A 23,201-nucleotide genomic window follows, 5' to 3' on the forward strand; every position below is an offset into this window, starting at 1 on the left:
AGGCTTAAGCTAAGAATTCAAATACTTCCACATTCCTTTTGAAAATCAGCTCCAAAAGGTCAAAAGCCACACAGTTAGGTGTCTAGAAGCAATGACATCAATCTTGGTACCAACATATGTTGCAGTCAGGTTTGTTTTGCTGGAAGAAATCACCCAACCAAGGGCAACTTGTGGGAAAAAGACTTTATTTTGGCTTACAGACACAAGGGGAAACCCCATAATGGCAGGAGAAAACAATGGCATGAGCAGAAGGTGGACATCAACATCCTGGCCAACATCAGATGGACAACAGTAACAGGAGAATGTGCCAAACACTGGCAAAAGGAAACTGGCTGTAATACCTATAAGCCCACCCTCAACAATATACTGCCTCCAGGAGGCATTAATTGCCAAATCTCCATCAGCTGGGCACCTAGCATTCAGAACACCCAAGTTTATGGGGGAACACCTGAATCAAATCTTCACAGATGGGAAGCTGATTTGCCAGGGATATCTCACAGCTTCTGATTCTCTGTCCAATAATAGACTTCCCTTGACTGCGTAATCACCCCTAGGTTTTATCACTGGATTAAAGATTCTGAGAGAGAGGAAGAACCGAGGGTGGGTCTGAAATAGAGTCTGAGGCGAGGGTGGCTATGCCAGTGCTTTATTGGACAAACCTGTGTAAGGGAACCAGGAAAACAGGCGAGGCCTAGGGACAAAGGCAAGTGCAGTGAAGGTTCAAATTTCTGGGGATGTCACAACAACTTGGTCCCAGGAGAAAGTTGGGGTGCAGTACCACCTAGATGGGCCAACACAAAGGAGTCCTTAAATTTGGGGAAGAAGAAGGCCAGCCAGGGAAGGCCTCTGTTCCAGAGGAGAGGGTCCAGGGCATTGTTGTGGGAGGCTCCTGAGCAAGCCCAGGGTTGTGGTGGGGAGTGGGAAAGCATAGGTCAGGCCCTGAAGCCTAGATAACAAGAGCCTGGCTTTTCCCAGCCATTGACTCAGGGGTCGTGTCAGAGCCCCTGCTCGGTTATGAAGCTGCCCTGGACATGAGGGTGTCATTAATTCCACGAGAGACATGGCTTCCCCTACAGGACTCCACACCCTAGCCAGGGACAGGGAAGCAGTGGTCTTTACCCTGGAGTAAGGTGAACAGAGAAAGCCGTGGACAGAAAGAGTAAAACCGTCCTTTATAGCAGCCACTCAGCTGCGGGCGTGAGCAGGACCAGCAGGGCATAGGGGTGGCAGTGGCCACGAGCCAGGCCTCCATACAGGTCTTCAGACCGTTCTTTGGCCTCAGCCTTTCTCTTGGGAGACAACTGTGCCTTTCTGGAAGGATCCAGATGGCCAGAGAAGCAGCTAGAGGGAGAGGCCAAGGCCAGGCCCTGCTACCAGGGAGGGCTTTAAAAGTCAGCTGGTCTGGGTGGCTAGGAACTAGGAGGATGTGAGCAAGCTTTCAGGACTTCAGAGCTCAAGATGCCCTGGAATGCATAAGGTCCAGGGGGCAGACAGACAGACAGGGCAGGCTGTCCTAGCACGTAGGGGTCTGGCCTTGGCATTGGGTCCGCAGGTAGTAACGCAGGCGCTTGTTGTAGCTATCCAGGTTTTGCTTCAGACATAAAGCCACCTCCTTGTCACAGGCACATATCTGCTGCTCACACCAACTGCCCTTGTCAGCTGTGGGTGAAAGCAGGGAAGGCTCAGTGCTTGGCCCTTTCAGAGACAGCTGGGGATCTGTGGGCTTTGAAGGTCCCCCTTTCAGCCACTTTGATGTCAGTCCCGTTCTTGATCTCTCTGAACGCCCCTACCCCTTTTGCTGATTTGCACATCTATTCAATAAACAATTACTGAGCACCTACTGCTGGTCCTGGAGGAGGAGGTGAGGCAGAGCAGGTGGGTGGGGGAGGCAAGCAGTAGAAAAGAATGAATAAATAAATACATGAAGCAGAAGCGCAGGAGACGCAGGGCCACAGGATAACAAAACAGTGTCGAGGAACCACTGGAGCTAAGATGGGAACAGTCTGCTTCTAAGGATAACAAAGCAGTGTGGAGGAATCATCGGAGCTAAGACGGGAACAGTCTGCTCCTAGAGAATCAGGTTGGGGAGTGAGTGTCTCCAGCAGATGGAACATCTGTGGGAAACTCCAGGCAGCTGAGATCACAGCATCAGTTTCATCATCTATAAGATGAAGGTCACGGGCTGGAGAGATGGCTTAGCAGTTAAGCGCTTGCCTGTGAAGCCTAAGGACCCCGGCTCGAGGCTCGGTTCCCCAGGTCCCACGTTAGCCAGATGCACAAGGGGGCGCACGCGTCTGGAGTTCGTTCGCAGAGGCTGGAGGCCCTGGCACGCCCATTCTCTCTCTCTCCCTCTATCTGTCTTTCTCTCTGTGTCTGTCTCTCTCAAATAAATAAATAAATAATTTCTTTTTAAAAAAAGATGAAGGGCTGGAGAGATGGCTTAGCGGTTAAGCACTTGCCTGTGAAGCCTAAGGACCCCGGTTCGAGGCTCGGTTCCCCAGGTCCCACATTAGCCAGATGCACAAGGGGGCGCACACGTCTGGAGTTCGTTTGCAGAGGCTGGAAGCCCTGGCACGCCCATTCTCTCTCTGTCTCCCTCTATCTGTCTTTCTCTCTGTGTCTGTCTCTCTCAAATAAATAAATAAATAAAAATTTTAAAAAAAATTAAAAAAAAAAGATGAAGGTCACAACAGGAGTCAAAGGGAGGGCTGGTGTGAGCACAAAGAAGGCATACAATGGGTGCTCAATAAATACTAGACACAATTGCACAATCCTCAGTGGACAGCATCTGCTGTGATAAACTCTTTGGATTTTCCAGTCTGAAACTTGCTTCTCTTTTCTCTATGCTTGGGACACTGCAGACCCAGGCCCAGGTTCTGGCTCTACAGCTACTGTGTAGTCTGGGAACACATGCCCCCCCAACCTTCTAGCTTGAGTTTTCTTGTCTGTGAAGTGAGGAGGGTCAGGGTTTCACTGAGAGAATGAATACTGGCAACAGGATATCCACTGCTTGGTCTGCCTGCGTGGTTTACTATGTGGCTGCTCACTGGCAGGCGTGCTCTGAGGCCCCTTTGATCAGCTGTGGTCTATGTCTTGCAATGGAATGAGGACATGGAGGTTTGGAAAGGTTAAATGATGTGTGCGGGACACAGACCTGCTCGGTGCTGGGCCTGGCTTCTAGATCCCCACTGGGGCCTCCCCATGCCCATTCCTGCCCATCGTCCACAGTCCTGTACCACTGCACATGTGGGAAGAACAGTGCCAAGTACTTTATGTACCGCCACCGTGCCCACAGAGGCAGGGAGGGTCACAGCTCCCTCCCTGGGCCACCAGCTCCAGCCATGAGCATGAGCGCACTCACAGCACTGGATGGCTCCCTGGGAAAAGGTGAATTTGTAATAGTCTGTCTGGGTCCTGCAGCGATGGGTCTTCAGGTTGGCATAACAGCAATCATGTTTCCGGCAGCACCTCGGGTGAGAAGACAATGGATGAAGCAGGGGAGGGCACCCAGCTGCATGGGCCACTATCTAACTCTTGGCTCTGCCTGTGCAAGCCATGTGCCCATCTGGGAAGAGTAGAGGCCTTCGGGGCCATCTCTTTTGAAGTCACGATAGCCAAAATTGATTAAGGGTTCCTGTGTACCAGGCACCCATCCTATCCATACATTCCCTATCAAACCCATTGCCACCCCATGATGGAGGTACTGGCCTCGTCTCCAATTCACAGATGAGGAAACTGACACTCATGGGCTCACAACCACTTGGCCAAGGCCATGTTCATTTTCTGGCTAACTCTTGGGGTAGTTGTAAGAATCAAAAAGAGGTTGGAGCAAAAGGGAAACGAGCTCCTTCCTGGCTAGACCTCATAGTGCTGGAAAGTCCTATGAAAGCCGCTATAGGACAATGGTCACTAACAGCGTGAATAAACAGGGGACCCTGCAGACTGCAAAACCAACCAGCCAGACAAGAAGTGCACACTTGTGCGGTAGTGGCACGCAGCCTCTGGATAACCAACTGTTTTCTGACTGGACATGAGGCCTGCTCAGTGGGCGAGAACTCATATCTGGTTACTGGAAACCAAGTCAGAATCCCATGGTCAAGAAACTCATGGGCTTCAGAGAGAAGTCTCCACTGCTCTCTGGAGAAGAAAGGTGGGATTGTACACCAAAAACAAAACAAACAAACAAAAAAAAAACCCTCAAATAACTTTGCATACCCCTTTACCCCAAGCTGCTCTCACTCTTGGTTGGATAATCTCTTTTATTTTACAGATAGCAGAGAAAATGGAGGAGAACCAAGATCCATTGATAAGAAGATAGCCAACTGCCCACCATGAGATATGCTATCTCTACTACATCTGCCAGGACCCAAGAGAAATTACAGAGGAAGTGGTGACGTGAATACTGCTCTTACTGCTAGCCTGACAACCGGTTCCAGGATGATGGTGACAGACATGGTGATCAATTAAAACCCATCAAAATCCAGAACCTACAGAGAACTCAACACTAAATCTAATTGCCAACAGGCCTGCCATGGCTCAGGGAACATTGCAGAAGAGGGGTTGGAAAGATTTTAAGAGACACAGAGTGAGTAGGAATTCTCTGAGGCACAGTTTCCGCCTCCCCTCCCTACGCCACATGATATCCTAGAGGGACTGACTGAGGCTGTCATGACCCCACAGTGAATACCATGACCCCACTGAGGAGGGTTCCCAGGGTAACAGGAGCAGGGGCAAGGGAATAAAATAGTTTAACCTGTTAGAGTATATGGAAAAGAAAAGTTTTAAAAAGAGGTTGGGGGCTGAGGGGATGTCTCAGCAATTAAAGGCACTTGCTTATAAGCCTGCCAGCCCAAGTTCAATCCCTCAGCATCCATGTAAAGCTGGATGCAAAGCGGTGCAGTTTCTGTGGTTCCCAACATGCCTATGGCAATGGGAGGTAGAGCCTGGAGAAGCCAGGAGCTCACAAGCAGCAGTAGACAAACAACAGGTGAGATCTGGTCTCAACAAGAAGATGAAGAGAGGAGAGACACCCGAGGCTGTCTTCTGACCTCCACATGCATGCACAGCACATGCACCCACCCATATACACAACACACATTGTCCACATCCACACACAGAAATAAAGAAGGGAGAGAAGGAGGGAAGAAGGAAGGACGGAAAGAGGTTGAACTTTGGAACATCATGAGGAATGGAAACAGGAAGTATGGGATTCAGAGATAGTAGAGAACCTTCTAGAAGTCCAGTTGCCAGGGGATTGAGACTGTATCAGTAGTCATCAGTGTATAAAGAAGGAGACAAGGAGTCCCAGACAGGCCTGGAAAGGACATTACCAGTCTGTGGCATCTTTGGGCTGGCCTCTGCCACCAAATCCGCAGTAACAGCCATAGGGCCAGTAGTAGAGGATGGGCGTCTTCCCAGTCACCTGCCGGACCATCTTGTTCAGGTTCAAAAGCCCGCCTTGGGCCGGAGTCAAGCCTGCCAAGCAGCCCAGCCAGGAGGAAAGAACGTGAATAGAATGGAGACCAAACAATGATCCTCAAATCGTAGTATATCAAATAATAATAAGTAAGCCACTTGTGGTGGCACATGCCTTTAAGCCCAGCACTCAGGAGGCAGAGGTAAGAGGATCGCCATGAGTTCAAGGTCACCCTGAGAATGCATAGTGAATTCTAAGTCAGACCATAGTGAGACCCTACCTCTGAAAACCAATAATAATAATAAGAAGAAGAAGAAGTATTAGCTGGGATAGGGACCATGCCAAGTCCTGAGTTCCATTCCCAGAACCAAAAAACTTAAAATAAAAAAATGCAGGAACAGTTATTGAGTGCTTATTGCAGGTCCTTTGTGAATTAATTTATTGATTCTACCCCATGAGATAAATGCCTTCTTTTAAGTAAATAATCTTTGTGGTTCAGAGCAACTCTAAATGTATAGAAAAGTGGCAAAGATAGTCCTCAAGGGCTCCCATACTCAAACTTCCCCATCCAATTTCTTCTAATGGTACCATCTTATATGGTTATGGTGCATTTGTGAAAAATCAACGTTGGTACAATGATGTAATGTTGATATTGTCAACTTGACAGCACCTAGGATCACCTGTGAAGAATTATCTTGATGAGTTAACCAGGTGGCAAGACCCACCTCAGCTGTGTGTGATACCACTCCCTGGGCTGGGGTCCTGGGCTGGGTAACAAGGAGAGCGCTGGCTGAGCCCAGCATGCATCACTCTGCTTCCTCGGCGGGGCTGAATGTGAGCAGCCGCCTCGAGCTCCCACCACCACACCTCCCTCTCCATGATGGACTGCGACCTGGAACTGTGAGCTGAAACAAACCTTTCTTTTGTAAATTAGCTTCTTGTCAGGCGTTTGGTCACAGCAGCAAGTAAAGTAGTTAATACAAACAGAATACCTTTTTTAGGGGGAAGTGGGGTCTGAGACAGAGACTTATGTAGCCCAGGGTAGACGTGAACTCACTATGCAGCCAAGGCTGGCCTTGGACTCTAGAGCCTCCTACCTTTATCTCTCAAGTGCTGGGATTGCAGCCTTTTATTATTAATTCCCATCTTCCTGTTCTAAAAATGATCCAACTGAGGCTGCCCAACTTACTGAAGGTCATAGAAGACGGAAAACCAAGCCAGAACCGAAACTCGTGAGGTCTGGCTTCGTTCTGTCTCTGGACCTGAGTTTCCTGCTCAGAACAGGAAGAAGAGCCCTGACTGGCTCACTGCCTCCCCACGACCCTCCCTCCCTCTCTGGAGAAGTCTGAGCGCTACAGCAAACAGCGGCTCTCTGGGGAGGCAGTGTGATTTAGAAATCAATGATAGTCATTTCAGTCTTAGCAGCTGCTGGCTAGCATTGAATTTCAGGGGAATCTGTTTTATTGGGAGAGAGGAATGCATCATGTTGAGTTAGGAGAAATAAAATCCACAGAGTCAATGAACTGAGAGACGTTGGGAGGAATAGATAAGGAACAGAAAGTCTGTGCGCCTATGCCTCCCCAAAAGATGCTTCAGGAGTACAGGAATGCAGGTCATGTGGAGCACAGAGTCTCAGGGGGATGAGACTAAGCAGCCGCCTCCTGGTGCCCCCGGTTGGTGTCCCAGTGAAACTCTCCAGCCACACGCAATAGATGGGGAGCAGGCATGGGCCCTAGAGTGAGGGAAGCTGGCATTGTGGTGGGCAGTGGGGGAGGTCAGAGGGATTTGCATGGGGGACATCGAGTGAGATCATAAGCAGGTGGCCTCGGGCTGCAACCAGAAGTGACGGGCTGGTATGTGTCCAGTGTGTCATCTTCAAGTGTGGGAGTCCGTGTGGTCACTTCTGTCTGACAGAGCAGCCCTGGTTAGTGGGTTGTTAAAGAGAAGCCTGGCTAAGCAGTAACTGTGCTAGTGAGCGGTCAAGGAAAAGAAAGCTGATTTTTACAACTAATCTGCTAAAGATTGCAGGGAAACCAATCCCCAGGGCACCTCCCCACCACTGGTTCACAGACTCTTGCAGATTCAAGGAAGATCTTGAGTGTGAAAGGGTACCAAGAATAGAGTGCTGATAAATGAATACATTATGCTCATCAAACTGCCCAGTAAGAACGACTCTTAACGTTCATACTCATATATGAATGCTACTCTCATTTTTGAGTTAGAGAAGCTTGTCTTTTTCCAATGGCAGTGACCTCAGGGATGACTCAAAAGGCACCATAGTGCTGAGAAGAAGTGACAGAGGAATGTTCAAAATTGAAATACCTTTATCAAATCCTCTAAGGCTTAGGGTCCATTGAGAAAGAGGTGGCAGAAAGAATTTAAGATCCAAAGGAATGGTAGGACTGCTCACAATGCAGTCTTCCAGACACAAAACAGCCTGGATATTCATAACCTCACAATGTCTGTTACTACCTACAGAGGACCCACATAATAGGAGGAAAATATTATGACATCAAATAAAAGAGAGACTAATTGAGAGGGGGAGGGGATATGACGAAGAGTAAATTTGTGAAGGGGAAAATGGCGGGAGGGAATTACCATGGTTTATTTTCTATAATGCTGGAAGTCGTCAATAAAAATGTTTTTAAGAAAAAAAGAGTGCTGAGTGCAGACAAAAGATAGTTATTCCATCAAAGGGGCAGGGATGAACCAGGGGACGGGGTGTCATTTACGTCGCTTGTGTCCAGCCCTCGGTGGGTGTCAGTCCGGGAGGCCTACCCTCATGCCAGCTTGTGGCACTGTTCAGTCACCCCAGCTCTGGCTGAAGCCGCCCTTCTGAAGCACTTCGCAGCCACTGATGGCTCCTTGTAGGAGGTGGGAAAATTAGGTGATTGGGGTCCAGTGCTTTGGGGATCAGAGAGCAAAGACAGCCCAATGTAGGGAGGAGCATGGAGGGCCTGCCCACAGCCCCCTTTCTTCCCAGTCACGCATCCCAGCCCCACTCACCAGCCATCGCCAGCAGCCCACACAGCAGGGTAAGTTTCATGGTCCAGGCACAGGGCAGGGCAGGCAGCCACTGGAAGTCCCCCTTCCACGCAGGCTGCCCCTTATTCTAGATGTCTGCACCCCACCAGGTCTAGCACCCCTCTTAACCCAGCTACCGAGAAAGCCCCCAGGGCTCCTCCTTCTTCCTCTTTTCTAGGACTGGGGGAGGGTTAGTATCTGGGGTTCCCTCCCACAACCTTTTAAAAGCAACAAAAGAAGGGTATACCCAGTGTGTAGGGCAGTGTTGTGGGTAGTATTGGGGTTGGAAGCCAGTGAGCCCCATCTCCAGTCCCAGTGTAGAAGATTAGAAAAAGAAACACACACACACACACACACACACACACACACACACACCTAGAAATTTAGAATAGCCCACCAAGATGTGAAACATAATTACCATTTAGGCTTTATGTTCCTTCTTTGATCTTCTTCTTCTTCTTATTATTTTTTAAACATAGATATTCTTTTTATTTTTATTTATTTATTTGAGAGCGACAGACACAGAGAGAAAGACAGATAGAGGGAGAGAGAGAGAATGGGCACGCCAGGGCTTCCAGCCTCTGCAAACGAACTCCAGATGCGTGCGCCCCCTTGTGCATCTGGCTAACGTGGGACCTGGGGAACCGAGCCTTGAACCGGGGTCCTTAGGCTTCACAGGCAAGTGCTTAACCGCTAAGCCATCTCTCCAGCCCGATCTTATTATTTTTAAATATTTTATTTATTTATTTATTTGAGAGAGAGGGAGAAAGAGACAGAGAAAGTGAGGCAGATAGAGAGATAGTGAGACTGGGCACACCATAGCCTCGTGCCACTGTCAATGAACTCCAGATTCATGTACCACTTTATGCATTTGGCTTTACCTGGGTACTGCGGAATTGAACCTGGGCTGTAAGGCTTTGCAAGAAAGTGTTTTTAACCGCTGAGCCATCTCTCCAACCCCTGATCTTATTTTTGTATCTCTTCATCTCTTTCTAGCCTTCTGTTGTCTATGTCTATCATCCCATCTCCTAGCTATCACATCCATCTATCTCCTAGAAATCTTTAGCATACTTATATATATGGTTTCTCTTTATCTATCTCCATATTTTCCCCTAACTAAACTAGGAAAATACATATTATATGTAGTACTTTGTAAAAAGTCTTTTTTTGGTTTTTTTTTTTTTTTTGGAGATAGGGTCTTGGGTAGTTCAGGCTGGGTTCAAACTTGATTTGTAGCTAAAGACGACCTTGAATTTCTGATCTCCCTGCCTGTCTCCAACTCCTGAATGCTGGGATTATAAGATTGCACCACCACACACAGTTTTATATGGTGCTGGGGACTGAACCCAGGGTTTCTTATCTACTATGCAGACACTCTATGACCTGAGCTATATCTTCAGCTGCAGTCCTGTTCATTTACTGATGTCAAGCTGGGGGGATGGCTCAGTCCATAGAGCGCTTGCCTCACAGGCATGAGGACCTGAGTGAAAATTCTAGGTTTCTGTCGTGTAATCCCAGCACTGGGCACGCAGAGACAGAAGGGTCTCTGGGGATCATTGGCCAGCTAGTCTAACCTACCGGTGAGTTTCAGACCAGCGAGAGAGAAATGCTGTCTCAAAAAGGGTAGATGGTGCCTGAGAAACAACACCCAGGGATGTCTTCTGACCAACACATACACACACACTAAAAAAAAAAAAAAAAAAAAAAAATCAACAGTAATTATTTACTTATATTAATTGAACATATTTCTATGTTGTTAAATGTTCTTTTGCAGTAGCATTTTCGAAGGCAGCCTGTATCCCATTAGACAAATATACTGTTAACTTGATGAATTCCTTACGGATGGACACATAGGTTATTGGCTATTTTTTTGACCATTCAAGGGCAGTGAACGAGGGATGTCTCGGCATCTCGGTTCATGCCCCGACTGTTGCCTAGGCTTGCTGCCTCGGAGCACACCCACAGTTTGAAGGCAATTGTCTGGTGTTGGCAACTTACTCTGCAGAAGCTCTGCCCCAGTTTACCAGGGAGAATCCTGCTGAGACAAATCTCGTGGACCCCGCCCTCCCAGCCAGGGTGGAGCAGCTGCTGGCAGAATACTCCCAGGACCTTGTTGGGGAACAGCAGAAATGGGCTCTTTGACACCATCAGAGGCCCAGCTGACCTTGCCCCGGCCAATCAGTTCACCCACACATTGTGCCAACAGAAGTCACTGCTGGGATGGGGATATTATTTCTCTCTCTCTCTTTAAATTCTATTTCCTTCCTTCCTTTCCCGCACCCTCCTTCTTTCTTTTTCATTGATAACTTCTATAAATACAAACTACATATCAAGATCATCATCCCTTCCCACCATCACCCCACGACCCCCACATCCACTACTTGATGGGCGTGGGGGTGAATAACAACTACGCCACCATCGCTGTCATGGAGGCCACAGACATGCCCATCACCTCTGGTTTTCTTCCTGTGGGTGTTCTTTGGCACACCTCCCCAAACATGCTTATTCCTGCCCATGCTCTTGCCCACATGTGGGTTTACTGGGATGGTGGCAGGGTGTGTGGCTACCTCCCCCAGCTGGCATCTCCTGCACGGGAGGAGCAATACCTGGAACCAGAAGCTCTTTGCTGATTCCAGAAGGCTCCCTCACGGACAGAGGGTGCGTGTGGATGCTGCAAACAGGTGTGAAAACCTCCGGCCTCACAGTTGTCCCTAACACTCTCAGCAAGCAGCCGGGCTGGATTTGGGATCAGAGGGACCTGGTTCAAATTCCACCTGCTGTTTTGGCCACTTGTGACACCGCTGTGCAAATCGCTTGGTTTCCATGAGTCTGTGTGTCCTAGTTTACAAACTGGAGTCCATGGTTACTTCTCCTCTGATTGCCGGGAGGTTCAGAGCTAAGATGTACTAAACCTATCATACCTTACCAATCCATGAAAGCATAGCTTGACAGCAAGCCGGATCCTGGGATGTTTACTGCATGGACAGGAAGCATGTGGGGAGAAGGGATTCAAACTCTGATTGCCTGGGGCAAGAGCCCAGCACCCCAGCTGCTCAGGCAGAAGTCAGTTCTTAGCCTCGCCCCATCTCACCTGTAAGGCAGGGTAAGGTTGGTATGCAGTTCATAGGATTGTCCTGAGCCTGGAGACCATGATGTGTGCTATGGTTTAGAAAGGGCTTGAGTACATCTCCAGGGACTCATGAGTTGGGTGCTTGGCATGTCATTGTTGAGGGAAGAGGTGGAGCCTATGTTGGGTGTGAGTAGCCCACACTTATAATCCCAGCACTAGGGGTGCAGAAGCAGGAGGATCAATGAAAGTTCATGACCAGCCTATTCTACATAGAGACCATTCCGAACAGCAACAGAAAGTGAAGCCGCCAGGTGTGGTGGTGCACACCTTTAATCCCAGCACTCAGGAGGCAGAGGTAGGAGGAGCACTGTGAGTTCCAGGCCACCCTGAGACCACATAGTGAATTCCAGGTCAGTCTGAGCTAGGGTGAAACCCTATCTCAAAAAAAAAAAAAAGTGGAGCCCAGTGGGAGGCCAGTAGTGAACTGCTCCTCCCTGTCTCTCTCTAGTTGCCTATCTCCCCTTGTGATCTCCCCCTCTCAAAACCACTCCTACCATGACACCATCCCCTGAGGTATGATCTAGCCACGATTCAGCCTCCTAAACTGTGAGGTTCATTGACCTCTTTTCTTTATAAAGTACTCAGCTTCAAGTCTTTCATGACAGTAGCAAATCCAATGCATGATTAAGGCCCACTGCTAGACATCGATAAATATCAGCCGTGTTTACTCCCCTCGTCACACCGTCTTCTCCATCCTCATCCTCACTGCTTATCATCACAGAACAAATAGCCAACCTGCTGTCTAAACTGCTGTCAATCCTACCCAGTGTGTGTTTTAACTCTGTCTCTTTTTCTCTATATAAATTTGATCTTTGATGTTTCTCAGTCTTCTCAGCTTTCCTTTTATCATAAACATACAGAAGATAGCTACAAATTTCAATTCTACCATTTGGGGCTTTCCAGGGGGACTTTTCTATTGTTTGATGGCTTCTTTATCATAGGTTCCCAGAAGTGAACTTGAACTTGTAAGATCAGGAGATAGACAAGTTTTGAACCATTTCTGTTCTCTGAAAATCTGCATTACCTTAGCAGCCCCAGTTTTGGCATCTGGTATGCCTTGGTGTTTCTTAACACTTGTCAAGACACTTGACACTTGTATCTTTTCTTCTGGGTCACAGCTGAGAAAACTCATTGAAACTGTGAGGCCACATTCCGGCCAGCTCTCCAAGTGGTGAGTGGAAGGAAGCAGGAAGGAGAGTCAATGCTGGACAGAAGATTCTATTCAAAATAATTATGGGGCTGGGAAAATGACTCAGCGGGTAAGAGAGCTTCCTGCGCAAGCATGAGGACCTGAGTTCAATCCCCAGCAGCACCCATGTAAAAAGCCAGGAGTGGGCACTGACTCACCTTGTAACCTCGGTGCTGAGGGTGGGCAGAGACAAAAGGATCACTGGCGCTTGCTGGAAAAATCACGAGCTCCAGGATCAGGACGAGACCCTGTTTCAGGGAAATAAGGTGGAAGCGCAATAGAGGAGGCCATGTGATGTGTTCCTCTGTCTATACACTTGTGTGCCAGAGGTTCATACATCTGTACACACATTTTCACACACACACTCACACACCACATGCCACATACACAATGACCATTGCTTGGGCCTTCCCATGGTCAAACACTACTTTGTTTTTAAATATCATTTAATTTCATAACCAGGGAGGAGAGACTATTATCCCCGTTTTATAGATGGGGAAACCGAGGTTCAGAGAGGTTAGGAACTTGAGCAGGGTGACCGAGAATTGGGGTTAGCACACAAGTCTGTCAAGGCCCACCCTTACTATTTGTGGAAGGGTTCAATGTCCTTCACACATGCGTGATATAAACAGACCTAGGTCACCAAATGCAGGTGTTTCCTGACCCTCCCAGAGTGGACAGATATAAGAACAGCATGAGCCCAGTGCCCCATCTACCATTTACTACAAGTAAGAAAGAGTCCTCTTCTAGTACACGCTGTGAAGAGGAGGACATGTCTTCCCAGCGAGGGTCAGTCTCCACCTCCTCCTTGCAAAATCCTGTTTGCCAGAACAATCCCACGACCTGCGCCCCAACCCCCCAGACTTCCCTGAGCACAGAGAAGTGTCACTCAGGTGTGCCAGACCCCTAGAGACATGCGGGCTGGGCTGCTCAAGTTAGGATAGGACCCCGAGGAAGGGCCTTGAGCTTGGCCTTGGTGGCAGTGTGGCAGGTCACTCCTCCCATCTGCACCAATCAGAACCTGAGGAAGTGGGTCACATAATTGGGAGCCTTTCACACGGTTGCCAGCACAGAATGGATGGGCACATGGTGTACAGTCAATAGGTCAGTGAGCCATGATGCGTGGTGGCCTGGCTGGATGTCACAAACAAGAGCAGGAAAGAGATTCCAGCTCTATGACATTCTAGGATAATCCAGGCAAGCTGTGATTTCACAAGACGGGATGGTAGGGATCTATGGATGTGCATGGCAGCTTTAGGAGAACCCCGGCATCGTGGGTGGAGCACCTGCTGTTGTCTCTTTAGTGTTAGTTAGATGTTTATACTGTCAGAAATTCACTCGTGGGAGCCAGGACTTCCAGGTAAGATGGTGGCAAAGTAGCCACACCAAAGCAGCTCAGGGAAGGAAATAAGCAGAAAAACAGCAAAACACATTCTTCTACTGAAACGTGAAGGTGTATAAGTTATTATCGACCACAGCAGAAAAGGAGTCTCAGATCTTCAAGAAATGAGGAGAACAACCAGAATCCCACCACGGTGCCTGTGGCCTGACCCGCAGGCCTGTCCGTCCAGCTGGCGCAGAGCTGCAGGAGCAGAAACGAGGTGAGGGGGTTTTCCACTCACATCAGCCTGCGCTCAAAGTCAAGAAACCTGAAGGGGAGGACAGCAGGGGCCAGCTGAGCAGCTGCTGAAGGAGAACACAGACGGGACTGCTGAGCAGCTCTGGTACAACTCCAGGCGCCCTGCAGTCTCCCATTCCCCCAAATGTCAGTGCCACAGACCTCTGGAGAGCTCCTTCAGTCAGCTGCACCCCATCCAGCACAGCCCATCAGAACACCAGATCCAGAGTGCAACAGGGAAGGTTCGAGGTGGGCGCTCAGCATTGGTGAGATTGGAAGCCACCCCAAAAGGCAACAGGACCTACTTACACAAAGCCCGGTACATAGGTCTGCACTGGAAGTGCTGATCTCTCTTTCCATGTCAGGGCACGTTGTGTGTTACATTTGATTGATATATTCTTGGTTGGCTTTACCCTTCTCAAATAAGCTGTATTTTGGTGCTGACTACTGTTGCCTATGATGCTTCCTGATTCATAGGGCCTTTGTCTTTTTCTTCTGTCATTATTGGGGGCAGGGTCTGAACTGGCACCCATTTCAGGCCAGAAATATCACGCTCCCAGTTGATAGGATTAAGGGTGTGGGGCAACACACACCCTTAGGGACTTTGGCTTTATTAGAGTATCTGCTTGTTTTAATCTTCACTCTTGCATAAATACTCTGTGCTGGTTTTGATTGAATGTTTATAGTTTCAGTTGAATTTTAAACTTTCCAGTAAATTGCTCCACCAAATGTACTAGAATACTTGAATAGCAGACAAACTCAACACCTAGGGTTACTTCTGCTGTTTCTATATAAAGTCAGATTTACATGGCTAAGAACACTGCAGATAATTAGAAAACCCAAGCATCAAATTAACTCAAGATACAAAAGTCTCTACATTAAAAGAAACATAAAAATCAAGACAATACAGTCCCACCAAAAGTGATAAATCCATCAGAAATGATCTCCGCTGAGGCTGTTTTATATGAAATGTCTGACAAAGATTTCAAAAACATGATTATATCTATGCACAAAGCAATCAAAGAGGAAAACAAACTCCTGAAGAAATCCCAAGAGAACACAAGAAACCAACTTAACGAAATAAGGAGGTCAATACAAGACAGGTGTAAGGAAATAGAAATAATAAAAAAAAGAACCAGAAATACTATAAATGAAAAACAGAGTAAGTCAAATAGAAAACTCTATAGAAAGTTTCACCAGTAGAATGGATGAAGGAGAGGGCAGAATATCTAAATTCAAAGGCCAGGTGGCAGATCTACAAAGTCCAACAAAGAGAAAAATGAACGAATAGGAAGGTATGAACAGGAATTGCAAGACATCTGGAACACTATGAAGAGATCAAACATAAGAATTCAGGACATAGTAGAAGGAGAAGAATTTTACTCCAAAGGCATAGCAGGTATTTTCAACAAATTCATAGAAGAAAACTTTTCCCAAACAGGGAAAATGATGCCAATGCAGATAGAGGAAGCTTTAGAACACCAAACAGACAAAATCAGGAAGGAATCTCTCACTATCATATTATAATTAAACTACAAAGCACACAAGCCAAGGAAAATGTATTGAAAGCAGCTAGAGAGAAAAATCAAGTCACAAACCAAAGCAAGCCCATCAAGATCACAGCAGATTACTCAACACAAACTTTAAAAGCCAGAGGGCTTGGAATGAAGTATTCCCAGTTCTGAAATATAACAACTGTCAACCAAGATTACTTTATCCTGCAAAGCTATCCATACAAATTGACAGAGAAAAGGACATTCCACAACAAAAGCAGGCTAAAGGAATATATGAACATTAAGCCAGCTCTACAGAAAATATTGAAAGGATGCTTCATGCTGAAGAGAAAGGAAAGCCCATACATAAGGAACCAGGAAAAAATAAAACCATATTCAAATAATACTTAATACAAGGGAGTAAAGGAAAAACTGGAAGAACTGCAAAACAAGAAGAATGGCAAGAATAAACACACAATAATAACTCTTAATTTCAATGGCCTCAATGCCCCAACCAAAAGACACAGGTTTGCAGACTGTGTTAAAAAGCAGGATCCTTCTATTTGTTGCCTTCAAGAAACTCACCTTTCCATAAAAGATAGACACTATCGGTTTGGAGAGATGGCTTAATGCCTGGGAAGCCTAAGGACCCTGTTTGGAGGCTCGATTCCCCAGGACCCATGTTAGCCAGATGCACAAGGGGGCACACGCATCTGGAGTTCATTTGCAGTGGCTGGAAGCCCTGGCATGCCTATTCTCTCTTTCTCTCTCTCCGTCACTCTCAAATAAATAAATAAATAAATAAAATAAATTTAAAAAAAGATGGACACTATCATAGGGGGAAAGGATGGAAAAAGATATTCCAAGCAAATGGGCCTAGAAAACAAGTAGGTGTGGCTATCCTAATATCTGACAGGGTAGACTTCAAACCAACATTAGTTACGAAAGATAAAGAAGGTCATTTTATATTGATTAAAGGAACACTCCAATAGGAGGACATTACAATTATAAACATATATGCCCCTAACATGGGGGAATCCCAATTTCATCAAGCAAACACTATAAGAATCAAGGTCACAGACAACACTAAACACAGTTGTGGTGGTCATCCGGCTACACTATTGACAGGTCATCCCAACAAAAATAACCGGAAAAGCATCTGGATTAAATGAGGTCACAGAACAAATGGACCTAGTGGATATCTACAGGACATTTCATCCAAATGCTGAAGAATACACATTCTTTTCAGCAGCACATAGAACATTCTCGAAAATAGACCATGTATTAGGACACAAAGCAACCTTAACAAATACAGGAAAATTTAAATAATTCCTTGCACTCTATCTAATAACAATTGGATTAAACTACACATCAACAGCAAGAAAAATTATAGAGTACACACAAAATCATGGAAACCAAACAATACACTACCAAATGATGAATGGGTCAATGCAGATATCAAGAAGGAAATGAAAAAATTCATAGAATCAAACGATAATTGGAACACAATATAGTGAAACCTTTGGGACACAATGAAGGCGGTCCTAAGTGGGAAATTTATAGCTTTAAGTGCCTATGAAGGTCACAAGTAAACAACTTAATGCTTCACCTTAAGGCCTTGGAAAAAGAAGAACAAGGCAAATTAAAAATTAGTAGACAGGAAGAAATGATAAAGATTAGGGCAGAAATTAATGAAATAAACACCAGAAAATACAAAGAATCAATGAAACAAAGAGTTGATTCTTTGAAAGGATATACAAGATTGATAAACCCTTCATAAATCTGACCGAAAGAAAGAGAGAAGAGACACAAATAAATAAAATTAGAGGCGAAAAAGGCACCATTACAACAGATACCTAAGAAATCTAGGAAAATCATAAGGACATACTGTAAGAATATACTCCACTAAGTTTGAAAATCTGAAAGAAATGGATGATGTCCTTGATCTATATGACCTACCTAAATGAAATCAAGATGAGATTAACCACTTAAATAGACCTACAACAAGTATGTAGATTTGAGAAGTTATAAAAAAAAATAATCCCCCAACTAAAAAATTTCCAGACCCAGAAGGATTCACTGGTGAATTTTATCAGACCTTCATGGAAGAACTAACACCAATGTTTCTCAAACTTTTCCATAAAATAGAAAAGGAAGGAATTCTACTGAACTCCTTCTATGAAGCTAGCATCACCAAACCAGACAAAGAAAAAACAAACAAAAAAAAATTGCAGACCAACCACCCTCATGAACACAGATTCAAAAATTCTGAACTCATATTGGCAAACAGAATACAAGAATATATAAAAAATAAGTCATTCACCCCAACCAAGTAGGCTTTATCCCAGAGATGCAGGGATGGTTAAACATACACAAATTGATAAATGTAATACACTATATAAATGGAATGAAGGGCAAAAATCACATGTTCATCTCAATAGGTCCTACAAAAACTGGGAATAGAAGGAACATATTTCAACATAATAAAAGCTATTCATGACAAACCTACAGCCAATATAATACTAAATGGGAAAACAACTTGGGCCTTTTCACTAAAATTAGGAATAAGACAAGGGTGTCCACTATCCCCACTTTTATTTTTATTTTGTTTATTTATTTATTTGGTTTTTCGAGGTAGGGTCTCACTCTAGCCCAGGCTGACCTGGAATTCACTATGTAGTCTCAGGGTGGCCTTGAACTCACGGTGATCCTCCTACCTCTGCCTCCCGAGTGCTGGTATTAAAGGCATGTGCCAGCACGCCTGGCTTCCCACTTTTATTTAATAGAGTACTGGATATCTTAGCTATAGCAAGAAATGCATATAAAAGGGATATAATTTGGAAATGAAGAGATCAAGTTATTATTATTTGCAAATAATATGATTATATATATGAAGGACCCTAAGGACTCTACCAACAAACTGTTAGAGCTGGTAAACAGTTTTAGCAACATAGCAGGATACAAAATAAACACACAGAAATCAGTAGCTTTCCTATATACTAAAAACAAACATGTGGAGGATGCAATCAGGGAATCACCCCCATTCGTCATTGTCTCAAAAAAAAAGTACTTTGGAATAAACCTAACTGAGGAATTAAAGGATCTTTACAATGAAAACTTTAAAACACTCAAGACAGAAATTGCAGAAGACACTAGGCAATGAAAAGATGTTCTTGGATTGGAGGAAAGAATATTATCAAAATGTCAATCTTACCAAAAGCAATCTACACATTTAATGCAATCCCCATCAAGACTCCAATGACATTCTTCATGGAAATTTAAAAAAAAATCCTAAAATTCATTTAGAAGCACAAAAAACTTTAAATATCCAAAACAAATTTGAGCAACAAAAATAAGGCTGGTGGTATCACCATATCTGATTTTAACCTAATACAGAGCCATAGTAACAAAAACAGCATGGTACTGGCACAAAAGCAGATATATAGACCAATGGAACAGAATAGAGGGCACAGACATAAGTCTGGACAGCTACAGCCACCTTATTTTTGATAAAAATGCCAAAAATACTCATTGGAGGAAAGACAGCCTCTTCAACAAATGGTGCTGGGAAAACTGGATATCTATATGTAGAAGGATGAAAATAGATCATTATTTCTCCATGCACAAGAATTAAGCCCAAATGGATTGAAGACCTCAGTATCAGACCTGAAACTCTGAAAGTGCTAGAGGAAAAAGTAGGGGAAACCCTTCAACATATTGGTCTTGGCAAAGACTTTCTGATTTAACCCCAGTGGCTCAGTAAATAAAACCACTAATCAAGCCAGGCGTGGTGGTTCACGCCTTTAATCCCAGCACTCAGTAGGCAGAGGCAGGAGGATCACTGTGAGTTCGAGGCCACCCTGAGACTACATAGTAAATTCCAGGTCAGCCTGAGCTACAGTGAGACCCTACCTTGAAAACAACCCGCCCCCTCCCTCAAATAAAACCACTAATCAACCACTGGCACCTCATGAAGAAAAGCTTTTGTACAGCAAAGGACACTGTGAATAGAGCAAAGAGGCAACCTACAAGAAATGCGAGAAAAATTTTATTAGCTATACATCTGGCAGAGGACTAATATCTAGGATATACAAAGAATTCAAAAAACTAAATAACAAATCAAATAACCCAATTAAAAAATGGGCTATGGAACTAAATAGAGAGTTCTTAAAAGAAGAAATACACATGGCCTAGAAACATCTAAAAAACATGTCCTACATCCTTGGCCATCAGGGAAATACAACTTAAAACTACTTTGAGATTCCATCTCACTCCTTTCAAATGGCTTTTATCTAGAAAATAAATGACAATAAATGCTGGTGAGGCATTTTACACATTTTATACCCTTTTACACTATTGGTGGGAATGTAACCTGGTCCAGCCATTGTGGAAATCAGCTTGGAGGTTCCTGAGGCAGCTAAACATAGATTTACCACATGACCTAGCTATAGCACTCCTAGGCATATGTCCTAAGAACTCATCACACTACCTTAGAGGTATGTGTACATCCACATTCACCGCTGCTCTTATTCACAAGAGCTAAGAAACAAAACTAGTCTAGGTGCCCCTCTACGTATGAGCGGATAATGGAAACATGGCACATTTTTACAATGCAGTTCTATTCAGTAGTAAAGAAAAATGCAATTTTCAGGGAAATGGATGGACCTGGAAAGGATCATGCTTAGTGAGGTAACCCAGGCCCAGAAAGTCAAATGCCCCATGTTCCCTCTTATATGTGGATTTTAGCTACAAATGTTTGGACTTGTATGTGAGTTGTAATAAAACTCAAAATCAGAGGCTAGAAAGGTGATATAAAGGAGGGAGCGGGGGGACTTCAAGGGATGGCATTGTGTATATATTTAAGTAGGCAAACAGATTACTAGGGGTGGAAAGGCCTAAGTGGGGTCAGGGGAAGAGGTTGAGTAAAGGAAGGGTGGGGGAGGGTTCATCAAAATCTAAGAGGGTATGAATAAGTCATATGGAAGCCTTCTTTTCTTGAACAGTGGTACAACCAGCAGCCATCGATTATTAATAGAAAAATTTCAGTGCTAGGGATGGGATATCTTTCAGTGAGTTGTTAGCCAGGGAGGTCCCTGATGGCCCCAAAACATTACAGGCTATTGCCAAAGCTCTTGGTTCTCCACCAAGAATAGATGGCGAGACCCTATTGCTGAAGACTTCACATACTTGCGCTGCAAGGTCACTGAGAAGTCCTGCTGGAGCTGAGCTGCAAACCTCCTCCATGTAGACCAGCTGACAGAAAGCTGGAAAAGGCTACACTGCATGCAGCTCCATGGGAGAGAGAGAAGTTATTAATGGAGATAAACAACAGTGGACACTGTAAACCTTAAGTTGGGTCAGCCAAGCCAAATGAGCCAATGGGTACAATAGTGGCATGTCTGTTATGGGGGAAACCAACAACTCTCTAATTGGACTAGAGGCCCGCTCCACAGGAGGGAATACATGTCTGATACTGAAAAACCTATGACAGGGAAGTCATGAGCACTTGGGGTGTAAATCCTTCTGGTGTCTGGCTAAATGCATATACTATGCTCACCAAACTGCCTAGTAAGCACCTCTCTTAATGTTCATACCCATACATTAATGCTACTCTCACTTTTGGTTGGAGAAGCTTCTCTTTTCAGATGGCAGTGACCTTGGGATGACTTAAAAGGCACCATAGTGCTGAGAAGAAGTGACAGAGGAGTGCTCAGCACTGAAATGTCTCTATCACACCTTCTATGGCTCAGGGTCCATTGTGGAAGAGGTGGTGGAAATAGTGTCACAGCCAAAGGAAGGGTAGGACTCCTTACAATGCACTCTTCCAGACACAAAATGGCCTGGATATCCATGACCTCACAGTGCCTGGCACTACCTATACAAGACCATTATAATAGGAGGAAAAGATAATGACATCAAAATCAAATTGAGACTGATTGAGAGGGGGAGGTGATATGGTAGAGAGAGGAGTTGTGAAGGGGAAAGTGGGAGTGAGGGAATTATCATGGTTTGTTGTCTATAATTATGGAAGTTGTCAATAAAAAAGTTTAAAAATTCACTCATGCACTTAGGAATAGAGTACTTAGCTGTGCATATGTTAAGCTTCTGTGCATTTGAGGCAGAGTGATGATTGCAAAGCAGATGGGCTCCATTCTCAGCAGGAAGTCCCTCAGAGAATCTTCTGGCTGATCAGATATCCTAGATTGTGAACAGCTGAGGCTGGATGTGTGTCTTAGAGCCACTGCTGTGACATCAGACAGGTTCATGACAGAGCTGCCTTGCCACACTTGCTTCATCTCTACAAGCCTCAAAATTTCCATCTGAGACTCCAAGACATGGTTCCAGGTAGGATAAGTGGCACACAATAGTGGGTTAGCAAGGGCATGACACCTGGTGACCCCTCCTTCCAGGAGCAATGAGGTTCAGGGCTAACCAATGGAAGGGGTTGGGCAAACTGACCTTCCCACATAACCAAAGCCCTGAGATCCTAGTTTCTAAATGACAGTCACAGACATGGGGGATTTCCACTGAGACCTCTCAGTTCACTCAGGGTGACACAAAAATTTTGCTCAAAGCCACTTGTACTCCCCACAGCCAGCAGCCAAGAGATGGTCACTGCTGGAAGGTTCATGCTTGCCTTTAGACCCAGGTCCTGTTGTCTTCCTCAGGGCCTGGCATTCCAGGAGGCCCCGAGGGTGACACAGACCAGCCACTAGACTCCTTCTGTTTTCTTGTCTTCTAAGAGGGTTGGGGGGAAACGATAAAGTCTGGTAGTGAGGCAGTCCTGAGGAGTCTGAGGCATGGGGGAAGGACAGTACTTGCCAATGTGCTTTGTATACACTAAGTGGCTAATCATGAGAGCTGGTGGTGTGGTTATCAGTATTGGATCTTGGGAGGCAAAGAGTCTGCTTTTTTTTTTTTTTTGAGTGTGGGTGGGGGTTTGAGGTAGGGTCTCACTCTAGCCCAGAATGACCTGGAATTCACTATGGAGTCTCAGGGTGGCCTCAAACTCATGGCGATCCTCCTACCTCTGCCTCACGAGTGCTGGGATTAAAGGCGTGCGCCACCACGCCCAACAAGAGTCTGCTTTTTAAGAAATCCTACACGAGCCTGGCAGACAGTTCCATTCAGCAGACATTTCTTGAGTACCTACTATGTGCTGGCCCCCAGCCAAACTCAGCATACTGTGTGGAGCAGGGCAAGTCCATGTCTGCGAGGGACTTGGTGTCTCTGGAGTGACCAGGCACTTCCAAGCGAGGCCAGTGCTCTGGGTCAGTCCTTGGTGGCTCACTGCAGGAATCCCAGCAAGGCTTGGTTTTCCTATTGACTGG

At 45.6% G+C, this 23,201-nt stretch overlaps 1 protein-coding gene across 3 annotated transcripts in view; it reads right to left on the reverse strand.

Annotated features, from left to right (window-relative positions):
• Positions 1-630: 630 nt before the first annotated feature.
• Positions 631-23,201, reverse strand: part of Pla2g2d (phospholipase A2 group IID) — a 35,081-nt gene continuing 12,510 nt past the window's right edge. The window contains exons 1-4 of one of the 3 annotated variants that reach the window (XM_004657570.2): positions 8,423-8,563; positions 5,331-5,475; positions 3,362-3,468; positions 631-1,659 (exon numbers count right to left, since the gene is read on the reverse strand). In XM_004657570.2, coding sequence (XP_004657627.1) covers positions 1,514-1,659; positions 3,362-3,468; positions 5,331-5,475; positions 8,423-8,462 — 438 coding nt within the window. In that variant the 5' untranslated portion in view covers positions 8,463-8,563 and the 3' untranslated portion in view covers positions 631-1,513. Of the gene's footprint in view, positions 1,660-3,361; positions 3,469-5,330; positions 5,476-8,422; positions 8,564-23,201 lie in introns of those variants that run through there. The other 2 variants (XM_045150384.1, XM_045150385.1) reach the window with 2 other exon arrangements.

Source organism: Jaculus jaculus, chromosome 5, assembly GCF_020740685.1.
Source record: "Jaculus jaculus isolate mJacJac1 chromosome 5, mJacJac1.mat.Y.cur, whole genome shotgun sequence".
Taxonomy (NCBI): Eukaryota; Metazoa; Chordata; class Mammalia; order Rodentia; family Dipodidae; genus Jaculus; species Jaculus jaculus.